The 16,180-nt window shown below is 34.3% G+C and overlaps 1 protein-coding gene across 5 annotated transcripts in view; it reads left to right on the top strand.

The window, feature by feature from the left end:
• Positions 1 to 16,180, top strand: part of REV1 (REV1 DNA directed polymerase) — a 78,442-nt gene that overhangs the window by 17,740 nt on the left and 44,522 nt on the right. For 4 of the 5 annotated variants that reach the window (XM_081264995.1, XM_081264994.1, XM_081264996.1 and 1 more), the window contains 2 exons: positions 4,883 to 4,946; positions 5,627 to 5,753. The exons of the other annotated variant lie outside the window; for it this stretch is intronic. In XM_081264995.1, coding sequence (XP_081121121.1) covers positions 4,893 to 4,946; positions 5,627 to 5,753 — 181 coding nt within the window. In that variant the 5' untranslated portion in view covers positions 4,883 to 4,892. The remainder of the gene's footprint in view (positions 1 to 4,882; positions 4,947 to 5,626; positions 5,754 to 16,180) is intronic. 5 annotated transcript variants of the gene reach the window in all.

The following is a 16,180-nucleotide window of genomic DNA, read 5'->3' as shown; positions in this document are numbered from 1 at the left end:
TACTTTTTTAAAAAAATTATTATTTTGAGACAGAAACTTTCTGAGTTGTTCAGGCTGGCCTTAAACTTTTGATTTTCCTGTTTCGGCTTCCTGTGTAACTGGGATGGTAGACATGTGCCACCATACTGTGCTGCTGTAGTATTTTCTATAGAAGCTGCACCATATTTTATTTTCACCAGTAGTGCACAAGGGGTCCCAGTGCCTTTCCATCCTTGGCAATACTTTTCCTTTTTTTTTTTTAATAGCAGCTATCCTATTCATTGTGCTTTCAATTTGCATAATGATTAGTTATGTTGAACATCCTTTCAAGTGCTTATTGGCAATGTGTGTAGTTTTGATGTTGTAGAGATTTTTTAAAAAAAAATACAACCCCTTATCAGATATAAAATTTGCATATATTTTCTCCCATTTTGTAGCATTTCCTTTTACTGTTCTGTCCTCTGCCATCCTTTTTGTGATGCCAGAAATTGACCCAGAAACTTGCCAGTGCTCACTATCACTGAGCACACTCAGATCCCCTGTTGGGTCTTCTGATGTACAGAGAAGTTTTAAATTTTTAATGGGGTCCAATTTATCTACTTTTTGTTGTTGCCTGTGCTTTTGGTGTCATAGCCAAGAAATCAATGTTTTCTTAGTTCTAAGAGTTTTATAATTTTAGCTCTTATGTTAAGGTTTTTGATCCATTCGGAATTAATTTTGTATATGGTATAAGGTAAGGGTTCAACTTCCTTTGCATGTGATATCCAGTTTTCCTACCACATTTATTGAAAAGATTGTCCTTTTCTCATTGAATGGTCATGCAGAAGTCCTTTTAAACATAGATGTCCATGGGACATCATACCTTAAGTCAGTTCAGTAAATACATTGGCAGAGAACTGACAGCTAACCAATTAAGATAAACATTGAGGAAAAAAAGAAAGATGTTGAGAGATGGAAGAGAGCCAAAGGCAAGCTTATTTTATTTCAACTTTGCCTAAAGTAGGATAGTAACCACAGGCTGCTGTCCTTGTCACATTCATGAATTGTGCTACACAACTTAAAATGTTCACATTTCATTCATTCATTGCATATTTGCATATTAATTTCATAGAGTAAATATGTCTTATGTAACTATTAAATGAAGGTAAGATAACACCATACATTTATAGATGACCATAGTAATGACACTGATTAAAAACAATTTAAAGGCGGTTTCATTAATCTTAATATTCAGTAGACTTTAGAGTTTCAAATATGTGACCAACAGATTAATACTGGTGAATATTTGGGCATTTTCTCTCTAAATGGGGTGAGTTTTACTTGTTTCTGATGAACTGTTTGTACTTAAAGTGTTAATAATTCTTTTGTAAATACATAAAACATCATTTTTGCATGAAAGTGATTGCTCCTTATGATGAACTTTATTTCCTTGGTATATGTTAAAATCCATCAGTAGCCATAGTAAAGAAGGCAGAATGATAGTCTTTTTAGTGGGATTTGACCAGCCTCTTGAAATGTACAGAATGTGCTCTAGCAAACGATGAACTAAAGTTAGGTAAAATGCAAACATAAATAATCTTGTTATATTTTAAATAATCCGGTCCTTAATGAGAAACTTCCTATAGTTTGGACATCCCTGTTAAAAGAATAGAAGTCAGGAAGTCTTGCATTGTAGGCATTTCAAATCCTTGGCTCTTATAGACACAGCTGCTCTACCATTTGCCTTAAAATTGGCCTTACCTGGGCAGATTTCCAAAACATAAAAAAAAAAAAAAAAAAAGAAAAGTCTACTTAAATTAAAGGGTTTAGGGAGTAGAATCTTTCTTGCTTGCTGTTTCTTTCCGCCACATCCACTTTACATTCATATATGGCCACCTAAGGGATTCTTCTGAGTGCTGATGTCACGCCAAATGCTTTAGACTTACCCTGTGTCGTAGCTAGGTAGTCCTTTGAACTGGGGTTTGAACCCAGATCTTGTGTCAGTAATCTTTGCTTTTTGTTGTAGATAGATCATGGATGTTCATTTAAATAAACTGTTATATACTTCATAGTTTTCAAATATGTAGTCTCAAAATTTGATTTTCACTCTGAACTAGTAAGGTATATTCCTAGAATAGTAGCTAATGTTTATTGAGAACATACTCCATATGCTAGGAATAAGAGTACTATTACATATATGAATTCACTCATTTTCCATTTTTAAACAAATTTTTGGAGATCCATAACTGCGTTATCTATTAATGTTGCTGGATCAGGAGAAGATGGTAGGTTATTTAGGTTGCACAATACAGGTTTAGAATCCTTTAACGCTTGCCCCAGGGTCATCAAGCATTGTGAAATTGGCTTGGGAACCCAGTCTGCAAGAGTTGGCTCAGAAAACAAGAATGTGATATTTATTTACAAGTCTAATCTTGATAATTGGTTAGTTGTCAATACTAAGAGGTTGCCTCTCAATGAGCAGATTTAGTAAATAAGGCATAATTCAAAACATTGCTTGAAACCAAGAATAAAAACAGGGAGCACATTATTTCTGAGGCATATTTCTGTCAAGTAGTATGCTGATTGATTGCCTTACTCCCTTTTAGGGAAATGTCTAATTTGAAGAATCAAATCAGTCACCTAGAGGGAAGAACGTTTCCCTGAATTTATCTATAGGGACATTGGCAGAGCCACTTTCTTCTTGTGATGGTCCTTACTGGCTTGCAGGAACTTAGGCCTTTTACATCTTGACACATTACAGTTTCTAAGAATAGGCACTTTTTATTTATTTGTTTTTGGGGTACTGGTAGTTAAAACCAGGGGCTCTCTACCAGTGAGCCAAAATCCTCAAACTTTTTATTTATTTATTTTTTGAAACTAAATTGCTGAGACTGGCCCCAAACTTGCAATTCTGTCTCAGCCTGCCTATTCACTGAGATTACAGGTGTGCACCATCATGCCCAGTTAAGACAGGGTTTTACATTTGCTCCTTCCTGATTTTACATTATATAAGCAGCTCTCTGGATGATTTGCCATTAATTTCCATCTATTGTGTGGTTCTCGTTAGCGTTGAAGGTGTGTTATCTGGAGGCAAGTTTTTAAAAAACAATTTATATATAAAGTTCTGCATTCAGCTTTGTTTTATACTTGTCTATTCTAAAACCATCAGTAAGGATTTTCTTATTGGCTTTTTAAAAAAGTATATATTTTTGTTGTAAATGGACTCAATACCTTTGTTTTATTTATTTATTTTTATATAGTCCTGAGGATCTAACCTAGTGCCTCATACGTGTAAGGCAAGCGCTCCATCACTGAGCTAAACCCAGCCCTCTTATTGGCCTTTTGTAGTGGGACTATAGTAGAACTTAATAAGTGGGACACTTAAATGATTGAGCAAATGGATTAAGCTTTTAAAATATATTTTGTTATTTGATTTACCTTTAAAATTAGTAGTTTAATAGTTTTATTATTGTGAGTTTGCATCCTTGGCCAGAACTCCCAAGCTCTTGACTTGTAAGACTAGGCATATGGATTCAGAGTTTATGTGAAGTTAAGAAATGTTTTAAAACATTTCTTAAACTCCCTTAAAATAAGGGGTGAAGACTTTGTTGGGGGAGCCTAGGCAAAGAAGAAATATTTAACAGAAAATATGGCACTTCTGGGACTTGATATTGAACACATCAGGTTTCAATGCTCCTGCGTATAGCAAACTTTTAAAGTTCTCTCCAAAGAGTTAATCAGTTTACCTTCTATTTTCAGAGCATTTTGCATATGCCCCTAAAACATTTATATTATCCTCTGCTGGGACTTAACTCTGTGAGAATTATTTCTGTGTGCCAGTAAAGAGAAACTAAACCCCACAGTATACCAAGAACAAGAGTATTTGAAAGAAAATGCTTTGTCTTTCTCATCGTGTTTTAAAGTGGTGTTAAGTAAAAAATTCTCATTAATCATAACAAAGCTCATTTGATGACTTTGATAATTTTTTAAAACAATTTTTAAAAGTCCTCAATTTTTTTAATTAATTGACGCACTTTTTGTGGTGCTGAGGATTGAACTCAGGCCTCTGTACGTGCTATCAACTGAGCCTCACTTTGATAATGTTTAAGGCTTCATATAGTAACCCATTGATACAAACCTATGCAGTGACTAGAAGAAAATCCTAAATAGAAGTTATATTAAATTTGTGAAGGTTAATGCAGTGTGGCCATTTCAGTTAAAAGATTTGACCTTACAGGGAGTTGTATTTAGTGCCATTTTGACATAAATAATTTTGTGTCTTGCAAGACATCAAGCCTGCCTAACACTTGTGATGGCCATCATTTGGTCATCTTGGTGGTTTTTACAGTATAGTTGGCTGGCTAAGTGTTGCCTTAAGGAGAATGCCAGATGTACTCAATTATTATACATGATCATCTTTCTGCATCATGTCCTCTATGACGTATTGTTTTAATTGACTTCTTTTAGGGCTTTTTGTAGATTGGTGAATTACACTGTGAGCACAATTGTAAGTATCCACTATGTAACAACAAAGACAGGAGTTGAAGCTGTTACACGATGGTTGATGAAAGGAAATGTTTTATTAATTAATGGTAACAAGTTAATAAGTGTGGCCATGTTTGTTGCATATGATGATGTTTTTATATGAGTGAACATTAAGATACCTATTCAGGAATGCATAAAAATTTATCTATAAAAATTGAAATTTACACTAGTTAAACTCTAGGAGGGTGTTTTAGGGACAAATTTCACTTGTAAAGCAGTCTAAGAATAATATATTTTGGAAAAAATTTACTAGGTATTGGATTAATTGAGTATTTGAATTTATTTTAATTTTTTATTTTTCTTAATACTGAAATAAAATGATAATTAGGAGTACATTGTGTTATAAAATTGATGTTTTTTTTCTCCCCCCTCAATACAGAAGCTCCACCATGAGGCGAGGTGGATGGAGGAAGCGAGCTGAAAATGATGGCTGGGAAAAATGGGTGTGTTTTAAAGAATAAAAATATTTTTCATTCTTTTAGCTTATAATGTGGCTTAAGGCATAAATTTTAAATCACTGTGTTTTAAGTGATAGCTTTTGATATTTTTCTGAGGTTGAAGTTACCTAGTGGAATTAGTGCTACTGTCAAGTAGATTACTTAGATCCAGAATTTAGCCATGGAATCATTCATTGTATTCTTAATTCCCATGTGTAGAGGGCTGCTGGTTTGTTTAATTGATTCATCTTATGCTTCTTATATAGAAATAGTAGAAGGCACTCTAAAAATTTGCTCTTAGACCACTTGTTAAATATATGATTGTTTTAAACTTTGGTGTAACTCAATCAATTGTATATGTAAATAAGAACAGTATAAATATGATAAATTTAATGTCACAAAAAATTTTATGACATTAAATTTATTATGGTTGACTTTTTCCTTTTAAAAGTAATATCATAAGAGTGTAATAAGGTTATTGATATTAAAATTGAGTTGACAGAGGGAAGAGTTTTATTTGATCTACCTGTTTTTTACCTTGCTGTGTGGTTCAGGTTTAGGATGTCATCATTTTATCCTAGTAACTAGCACAGAATAAGGTTGTCTTATTATTTTTAAAATTTAAGTTTCTTAAATTTTGGAGAAAATATAACCTTTGTAATTGTTTTATCTTTCTATAATTCTAGGGTGGGTATATGGCTGCCAAGGTCCAAAAATTGGAGGAACAGTTTCGAACAGATGCTGCTTTACAGAAGGATGGGACATCATCTACTATTTTTAGTGGAGTTGCCATCTATGTTAATGGATATACAGGTTGAGTACTTTTTATTGTTTGGTACCTATTTTGACATGTACTTTCTTAGGCTTGAGAATATATTTTTTTTCAAATTTTCTTCTTTTAATTATTTGTCATGTATATGAAAATTATTTTTAAATGATTAAAAAAAGTCCTTATTTAGATATTACTCCTTCTCTACCCCTTTCCATCCCACCTTTAATTTTATCAAAGTACATAGTTAAATGAGGTTTAAAGTAAAGAATAGTAGGTGTCTTGCTTAAACAGCAGACTGGGAACTCATTGCATATGGGTGGGCTTGACAACTGCAAGGTGCATATAGGGGAGTCTGACAGGACCGATTTCCTTGGGAAATCTCCAAATGTGATTATTCATTGACCCTCTTTGAGTCTATGATTTCCCAGAGAAGAATCTCTTGTTCTCTTGCCAGGAGAAATGTATAAACCTACCTGCCAACATTTTGGTTGTCAAGAGCGGAGAGGAAAGTACCAGAATTCTTAGGGTTTAGGAAGTAAAATTTCACTTAATCTCTCTATCTTTTTTCATCTCCTTTCCTATCATCTGTTTCTATTGTTATTGAGACTGGTATCTGGAGGAGTTTGGTAGTCTTTGTGAGTGGGGGAAGAAATCTGGGAGTTCTAATTTGCCCCTTAAGTAGTTTAAGCCATCAATTTCCTGTTTTAAGACTTATTCACACAACTACTTTTGGAAGTGCCAAGTACCTGTATTTCATGAATTTCTATTGATTTTACTGGCACCAAGCAGCTTCTCTTTTGGCTACCATATAGCTGGTTTAGATTTATCTTTTTCCAATCTGTAAAGTCAGGTAGCACTTGGCTATTAATTATCAGGTTTTATTCCTCAAGTTTTTTCTTCATTTTCTTAGGGAATTGTCATCTTACGATCACTGGAGAGAGAGAGAGAGAGAGAGAGAGAGAGAGAGAATATGAATAAATATTTTTTTTTAATTTTAAGTGAATGGCTGAAAATAGTTTTGTTCATGTGTTTTATTTTCCCCTCTCTGCTTTTCAGTTGGCTGATACCTGTATCTTTTTCCCTTGGTTATCTGATTGTCTTCATATACTTTAAGTGATTTCATAGTTTCTTCTGGAGCTGTGGCTCCTTGTGTGTCTGTATCTTACTTACCATTATTAGGCCTTACTTTAGTTGCCTGTTTACTAGACAAGAGCAAGAGCTATATTTTTATCCCTATTGTATCCTTGATGCTTCTGCAGTGACTGTATCTAAATTTGCTAAATTAAAGTATTAATGAATTGATGCATTTGCTTCATTTAGTAAGGGTAGTGTGTATTGGTTATAATTAGGAGTTTTGTTAGGCTTCATTAACAATGAGTTTCATCTAAGACTGTTATGCTGGTGCAAATTTGGGAAGTTTCAGGAAGTTTCAGTCACATTCAGGAATTTTCTTTTTTTCTTGAAAATATTGGCAAATTTGAGGTTTATTGATTTTCATTATATGCACCATAAAATAGTTAAAATTATAATAAAAGCAGTGGGCGTGGTGGCATGTGCCTATAATTCCAGCTGCCTGGGAGTTTGAGGTGGGAGGATTACAAGTTTGAGGCCAGCCTGGGCAATTTAGAGAGACCTGGTCTCAAAAAAGACTGGAGATGTAGATCAGTATTTGCCTAGTATGTGTGAGGCGCCAGCTTCAGCTCCAGTTTAGTTCCAAAAATAATAAATAAATGAGTAAACAAAATATTATGCGTCACATGAGCCAGTTACAGAAGTCCTCAATTCATGAGGGATACCCTTATTCACATAAGAGGAAGGAGATGCTTTGTGTAAGGAAGAAAAAATATTGCAGTCATTACTTTCTTGTTTGGAAAACTGGAATTCTGATTCTACTTTATGACTGATTTTTGTGTGACTTGTAAGATATTTTCTATTTGGATTCATCATTATTCTCCCTTTCCTTTATCCCTTTTAAAAATATTATGTTATAATTCAGTAGGTAAACTTGTGCTGAATTTTATGGTGATACTCAAGTTGTGATTTAAAATAACTTTCCTTTTAGAAAAAGTTTCAGTTTTAGTGAATATTTCACAACTTTTAAACAGAATTAACAATTCATAAGAATTCTTTTTATTAAGAATTAATTTATGAAATAATTAGCAACTTTTATGTAGTGAATTAGAAAGTAAAAAGAGTAATGCATAAGATGAAGTAAGATAAGACATTGTATTTTTGTTGATTCTTAGCCATCTCTTCACAGACCTTAACTAATATTCTGAATTTTCTTGATTCCCTTAAAACTCCTAATTCTGCCACCAGGCCTTTTTCATAGGCCCTTTTACTCCCAATCCAGTTAGCTTTGAACTTGAACTTAGGAGATCCCTCTGCTTCTGCCTCTGCTTCTGCGAGCCCATTCTTTTTTTTCTCCTCAAAGCATTTGTTCCTTATTAAGGTTAACTTCTTTGTCACAGAATTATTTTTAAGACTTTTTAAAAATAATTATAGATTTATATGCTTCTTTGGTACAGGATTATTTATTAATTGAACTTTAAAAAAATATGGTAGATTCATAGGCAAATGTGAGAAATAAATATAGAAAGATACGGTGAACCCTTCACCCAGTTTCCCCAATGGTAATAGGCAGTAGTACAGTGTCACAACCAGGAAATTGACATTGAGAAGAGTCAATATTTCCATCAGGAGTACTTTATGTGTGGCTGGGTTATAGCTCAGTGGTAGAGTACTTGCCTAGCACATGTGAGATACTGGGTTCAATCCTAAGCACCGCATTAAAAAAATAAATAATGCTGTCCATCTACAATTACAAAAAAAAAATGAAGAATATTTTATGTTGCCCTTTTATAGCCATGCCCACTTCCCTTTCTGTGCTTGTCATTATCTTAATTTATTACAACCAGTAATCTGGTCTCCATTTCTATATTTCGTCATTTGTCATTTGTTCAACATATAATGATGTTATATAAATAGAAACTATAGTATGTAAACTTTTGGGATTGACCTTTTTTTTTTTTAATTAACTCAGCATTTGTCTCTGGAGATTCATAAAAATTGTTAGATGTGTAACTTGTTTTTTCCTTCCTATTGCTGAGTTGTATCCCATAGCATGACTCTATGGCAGTGTTAACCATTTGCCCATTAAAGGACATCTGGGTTAGTTCCTGTTTTTTGTTTTGTTTTGTGCTATAAATGTTTGTGTAAAACTTGACATCTTTAGTTTTTGTAAGATAACAAACTTTTCTGAAGTGTTTACTGTTTTATATTCCCACCAGCAGTGTATGAGTGATGCATTTTCTTTGCATCCTTGCCAGCATTGTTTTTTATTTTATCTATTTTAGTAGGTGTGCAGTGATATCTCATCATGGTTTTAATTTATATAATTTATATTTATATAATACATAATTTATATTTCTTTGTCATATATGTGGTATGTACATTCTGTTCCCCATGCTATAGCTTGTTTCATAATCTTTTTGTGAGGGGTGGTTACTGGGGATTTGAAGTCAGGGCCACTCGACCACTGAGTCTCATCCCCTGCCCTATTTTGTATTTTATTTAGAGACAGGGTCTCACTGAGTTGCTTAGCACCTTGCTTTTGCTGAGACTGGCTTTGAATTCAAGGTCCTCCTGCCTCAGCCTCCCCAGCTTCTGGGATTATAGGGATGTGCCACCATACCCAGCTCTTTCATCATCTTGACATGATTTTTTGCAGAGCATGAACTTTTTTTATTTTACAAGGTGTAATTTATCCATTTTTACAGACTGTGCTTTCAGATCTAAAAACATAGCTTAGTGCCAGACTCTAAAGATTTTTCTCTGGTGTGTGCGTGTGTGCACACACAGGAGTTTTTTGTTTGTTTGTTTTTGTTTTTTGTAAAAACTTTTTTAAGTTTTATGTTTTACATTTGTTTTGAGATTTGGATTAGGTTTTTTTTCCCCTCCATGAATGTCCCCTTGACTCAAAACCCTTTGTTGAAATGGCTATCCTTCCTCCCTTGAATTACTTTTTAAATACTTTTTTAGTTGTCAACGTACCTTTATTTTATTTATATGTGGTGCTGAGAATCGAACCCAGTGCCTCACACATGCTAGGCAAGCTCTCTACCACTGAGCTACAACCCCAGCCCTTGATTACTTTTGTACCTTTGTTAAAAAATCATTTGGGTATATCTGAGTGGAACCTTTTTCTGAGTTTCCTACTCTGTTCCACTGTTTCCACTGTTCCACTTTATCAGTACCACACTGCTCTTGTAAGTAAGCTTTATGATGGTGTAGAACAATGTCTCTCAGTTACTACTTCTTTTGTCAAGATTATTTTTGCTATTATAAGGCCTGTGCCTTTCCATATGTATTTTAGAATAAATGATAAAATTCTATTGTGTACCTTGCTAGGGTTTGATAGTAATTAAATTAAACTGTAGTTCATTTGGGGGAGAATTAGCATCTTTACTATGTTGAATTTTCCAATTAATAAACCTTCCATCACATTTATTCTACTTTAATTGACTAAGCAAACATATTTTGGATGCTACTTGTGTGGGAAGATGTGTGAAAAGAGGTAGTTGATAGAGAACATGGATTTTGTGACTTATAAATAATCTCTGTGAATTAGAATAGAGATGAACAGAGGAAAACGGAAGCAGTTGCTTGTGGGAGCCTTAGTGAATCTCCTTCAATAAAGCAACTGAATTTTTAAGCTGGGTCTTGGATAAATGGGTTGAGGCATTCTAGTCCTAGTCCTTAACCTGCATTTTCACTTGCAAATTCTTAGGTTTACTTTGATTTTCTGGATTTGTCTTTTTACTTTGCTCTGATGAAAAGATTCTTTTCTTCCAATTTCTGTAAATTAGTAATGCAGTGCATCTATGAACACCCAGATTAAATCAGTTTTTGCCTCTTTCCCTAAGTCAGTTCATAGATGTAAATGTTAATATCATCACTGCTAGAAACATTTATTTTAAACCTGTGTTTGCAGTAGAGAAAGTGGACCGTCTTGAGCAAAAAGCAGCTTCCCATTGGTCTGGTCTGTTAATATTTATGGAAGTACAGTAGCTAGAGCCTGTTGCAGTTTTCCCTATGCATGCTCATTGCCCTCTCATCGTATTACTTTTTGGGTGCAAACACTTGAGCCAAGGATGTGGTCTGGATTGCTTACCATTTGCTTGTTTTGCATTCTGGGGGTCATGTGTGTTTCCTGCATGATGGCCACTTTTTGGTGGGATTCAATGTATCTTTTTCTGTATCCCCAAATTCTTTTCTTAACCAATCTCAGAACCTTAAATTTGCTTTTCTTTTTCTTCATAAACTAGTATTGAGCCTAGGGATGCTTTAACACTTGGTTACATCATCAGCCCTTTTTATTTAAATTTTGAGACAGGACTTTGTCAAATTGCTTAGGGTTTTGCTAAGTTGCTGAGGCTGGCCTCACACTTGGGATCCTACCACCTCAGTCTCCTGAACCACTGCAGGATGGGCCGCTGCACCTGGTTTGTTGTTCCGTTTGTTTCTTCAGATCTTCATCATGCAGACTGTGCTAAATACCTCTTTAAAGAGACCTTTTCAGACTGCCTTTATCCAAAATTGGTTTCCATTGCTCTCTAGTTGCTCTCTAACCCCTAATCCAACTTTATTTCTCTTTATTACATTTATCTGTAACAGAACTGATATTATTTTTCTGACCTGTTATTTTGTCTGGCCATGAAATAAAATATCCTGGAGCACAGACTTGAATCTTGTTGATTGCTGTATCCTGTGCCTGGAACTTTACCTAATACACTGTAGATGCTCAATAAATATTAGTTGACTGGGCAAATAAGTAAAATGTTTTTGTATTTGTACATCTGAATGTTGAAATGTTTTCAGTCACATGCTAATTTAACACAGTCGTCTTAAATATTTACTTTTTAATATGAAATGGGCCACATTGTAGGCCTACTGAAGTATAATAATCTCTAGAAGATAGACTGGGGATCTGTTTATTTTTGTGAAAGCTCAAGTGAGACAACGCTTTATATATAGTGGACAGTAATTGCACCACTGTATTATTGGTGGGATTGGGACAGTTAGGGAAAAGAGATGTTCTGGTTATCTTGTGTTAACCACAAGATAACCAGAATATGTGGATAAAATCCAGGTCTTAACGACTTTGGCACGTTGAAGTTTGTAAAAAAAAGGCAGGTGGGTGGGCAAATACTTTGGCACAACTTGCAAAAAGAAATGAGAATATGCATATGTAACAGATGTACAATTGAAGTGACAGGGATTTGTTTGAAAACTTACAACCATACACTAATGTTTTCTGAACACATGAATGTGATTGTCACCAGAAGAAATCTTCAGATTTTATGTGTTGGAGATAATGATTTTAGTGTGTGGAATCATGTAACAGTTTTATAAGGGACCTTCGTTTTCATCTAGTTTAGTCTCTCATTTTGCAAATGAGGAAATGAGGCTAAGTGAGGTGAGTTGAGTTGCCCAAGATCACATGACTTTTCAGTGTTAACCTGCACCTGGAAACCAATTTCTCATTCTAGGATTGCCACCTGTTAAGGTTGAGCAAGGGCTGGGGAGTGGCGCAGTGGTGGAACACTTGCCTACCATGCTCTAGACTTTGGTTTTGATTGGATTCCCAGCACTGTACCAAAAAGAAAAAGAAAAAAAAATGTTGTTTGAATAAGACTTTCACAAGACTGGACCTGAATCTGAATTTTGGCCATTTTCGTAGCTGCATGTGATTTTGGAAAGTTAACTTCATTTCACCAATCTGATTTGTTTTTCTTTGAAATGGGGATTATATTACTTGGTAGGATTGTCAGGAGTAAACTATAGTATAGAATGCAATGTTAAAGCATTCAGATATTTCCAGGCTTTTTTTTGTTGTTGTTGTTTTTGTATTTCTGATCTTTACACTATGCATAGAATACAACAATGAACATTGGTTTTGAAAGGGTTCCAGTACTCAAAATTAATCGGCCTAAAATTAATGCTATTTATAAAAACTTATATCAGGGACATTGAATGAATAATAATTTGTTACTTAAAACCTTAGTAGAACTTTAAGGAAATAGCTCTTTGGCACATGTTCCTTAAAAACCTCATTCGAACCAACACTTTACTTTTTTCTATTGGTAAAGTCACCTATGAAGCCATAAGCCTCAGAAACACTGTTTTATTTATTTAAGGTCCTCACTAAAAGATTTGTGGGTAATGATTTTGTTGGCTAGAATATTGTCATTTGCATACTCTTATTAATTTAAAAGTAATATGTTCAGAAGGATGTGTAATGAGGGTTTAGGGATGTTAATTTTATCTGCTAACTATTTGAATTGGTCCAGTCTGTTTACTTTCATTAGGTTGTGTGTACTGCTGTGGGAAATGAAATGGTCATTAGACTTCTGAAAAGCTCTTTTAGTTCTGACACTCCCTGGGGTGTGACATTGATTGTAAAGATGGAGGGTTGAATTTCCCTTAGTCTATTTTTGTTTTTTCATTTTCTATTCTTATTCCTTGCCGTACATTAAGGACATTCTTAAATGAAAACTTACTGAAGGGTGAGCAATAGAGAAAGATTTGTTAGGAGGAATTGTGAGTTGGAAAAATTTTATGGGTGGAGCAGCCTCACCTGATGCTGCTTCCTTCCTGCTTTGGGATAAGAAATGGTAATGTTAATACTAATAACATTGGTAATAGCTGACATAATTTTTTTTTCTGTTCAAGGTACTTTTCTCAGTCATTTATAAGTTTTAATTCATTTAGTCTCCACAACAGCCCTCTGTTGTTATCCCTGTTCTACATATGAGGAAACTGAGGCTCTGTGAAAATAAGAAACTTTCTTGGGGTCCACATAACTAACTAGTGCCAGAGCTAGAATTTGAACGCCCTTCATCTTGCTTTGGTGTCTGTCATCTTAGTAAATGAGTGGTATGTGTGTGGAAGGAAGTATTGCTGCCACATGCATTCCATGTGTGCTAGAGAGGTGGACTCCAGGAGGGAGCCTGTGATGCATTGAGGTTGTCAATTAATTCAACACATACTTACTGCACATCTGCTTTGTGTAAAGGATATGAAAACAAGACAGGGAAGATTCCTGTCCACAAGGAGCATATGTTACAGGGGGGAATTGACAATAAAGTAAACAAATAGAGAAGGTAATTTCAAATTACCAGTGCTATGAAGAAAATTATCTGCTGCAGGCAGTATGTCACACAGTGCATACAGATTTCATGATTTTGGACACTATCTTCCAAATTATTTTTTTGTAATTAACTCCACATTTGATGAATTAAAGGAGCATCTTACATATAAAAAATGAATTTATTATGTAAACCTTCATAGCTATTTGTTTATATTGTTTTGAGGTTGTAAGATGGGACCATGCTTTACTACTGAAGAATTAGAACCAGAAAGAAATACTGTTTTGAGAGAGAGAGAGAGAGAGAGAATGTGTGTGTGTGTATGTGTGTGTTTTGAGAGAGAGAGAAAGAAAGTGTGTGTGTGTGTGTGTGTGTGTGTGTGTTTTGCTAGGGATTAAACCCAGGGCCATGTGCATGCTAGGTAGATGCCCTACTGCTGAGTGATAGCCCCTATTTTGAAAAAGTTTTTAAATCTCAAAATAAGAGCAGCCACCAACTACTAGGTATGCTGGAAGATACCATGCCAGGATATGTCTTGATAGAGTAATCCCTAGCCACTGTCCTTAGTACACTGTCAGCAGTTTTTTTTTTTTTTTTTTTTTTTTTTTTTGAAAGTTAGGGCTACCACATGATAGTCTATATATCATCTCCCCCCACCTCTATTTTTATAAGGGTCCAGGTCAGGACCCTCAAATTATATACATTACTTGAAAGGAGTTCTAATGTCATCATGTTGTACAGCAGCTTTCATATTGAGGGCTTCCTATGTGCCAGACTTAGATCATTGTTACTCTTTTATTTGTTATTTGTAAGAAAGAAAAAAGCCGAAACAGCTAAAGGGTGTGAAAGCCAAAGTCAGGATTAAAGTAGGGTCAGTCTGATGACGTAGTTTATGTGATTTCACCTTTTTTTTAAAAATTTTTTAATATTTATTTTGTAGTTTTCGGCGAACACAACATCTTTGTTTGTATGTGGTGCTGAGAATCGAACCCAGTGCCCCGTGCATGCCAGGCAAGCGCACTACGGCTTGAGCCACATCCCCAGCCCTGATTTCACCTTTTAATTAGATTGGTTTTTATGGTTCACTTCATGCTGAAGAATTTGCAAGAGCTTTCAAACTTGAGCTTCAGATAGGCTGTGTGTCTTCATGCAGTGCAAGAACAATGAACTCTCCAGGTTTTCCAGTTCCAAATTTAATTAGTTTTCAAATTTTATTTCAAGTGGTAGAGGGAAGAGTGCTTTAAGAGTATGTGTATGCAAAGTTAGTGGGTTCCTGACTTATCTTTTGACTAACTAAATAGAGGATAGCTAGCTATTTTCTACTTAAATAACTTAAATCCTGTTAAGCCCCAAGTTTTCATTTCTGTGAATATTTCAACAGAGTTGACACAGGTGCATTAAAATAACAAATAACATTGGAAGTAATAGTTTAGAGCTTATTTATCATCATATTAATATCTAATTATAATTATGAAGTTATAAAAATATATATATATATTGTATTTAAGTTTTCATAGGAGGTTCACATAGGATGTGGAACCACATGGATTAATAGGATTGGAATTAGTTTAGGAAAGTCAGAGATTAACTTGCAAAAATGATTTTTTAGATTTTTGTGCTTCTTACTGGATTTGGGGTTCCTATTGTACTGTACTCTAGCCTTTAATTTAGTATTATTTATTTGTCATAAGGTCGCTTAAGTTCTTGAATCTTTGCTTTAATTTAGAGAAAGTAAGTAAGTGGTAGATTCCCGTCTGTCTAGTTGTTTCATACAACCATTTTATATAGATTTATAAACTAAATGATAACTATTATGTAGTTTTGGGGATCTTTAAAAATCTTCCATTGTGAATTTTGAATTCATTTTATTCAGAAGTATATTTTTAATTCTCCACATGTGTTGAGCACTGGAGAAGTGGTTTAAATATAAAATTTAAAGTAAGGAGTGTTTTAAATATAAAATTTCTACTATATTCTGGAGATTTAATATAAAAAAGAATGTAAATCTCAATTTTATATATTGATTATATCCAAAATAGTATTTTGGATCTAATAGATTAAATAAAATATTACTAATATTAATTTCACTTTTTTTTTAAATCCACTGAACTACATCCCTAGTGCCTTTTAATTTTTCATTTTGAAACAGGGTCTTGCTAATTTCCCAAGCTGGCTTCAGACTTGTAATACTCCTGCCTCAGCCTCCTGAGTTGTTGGAATTATAGGCATGCACTACCATGCCTGGCTTTTTAAAAATGTTTTTAATGAGGCTCAAGAAATTTTTAAATTATATATTGTGCATTGTGGATTTCATTTCT

Source organism: Spermophilus citellus, assembly GCF_964194105.1.
Source record: "Spermophilus citellus genome assembly, chromosome: 13".
NCBI classification, from domain to species: Eukaryota; Metazoa; Chordata; class Mammalia; order Rodentia; family Sciuridae; genus Spermophilus; species Spermophilus citellus.
Note: the sequence above shows the minus strand (reverse complement) of the source record. Positions and strands in the feature narration are given on the sequence as shown.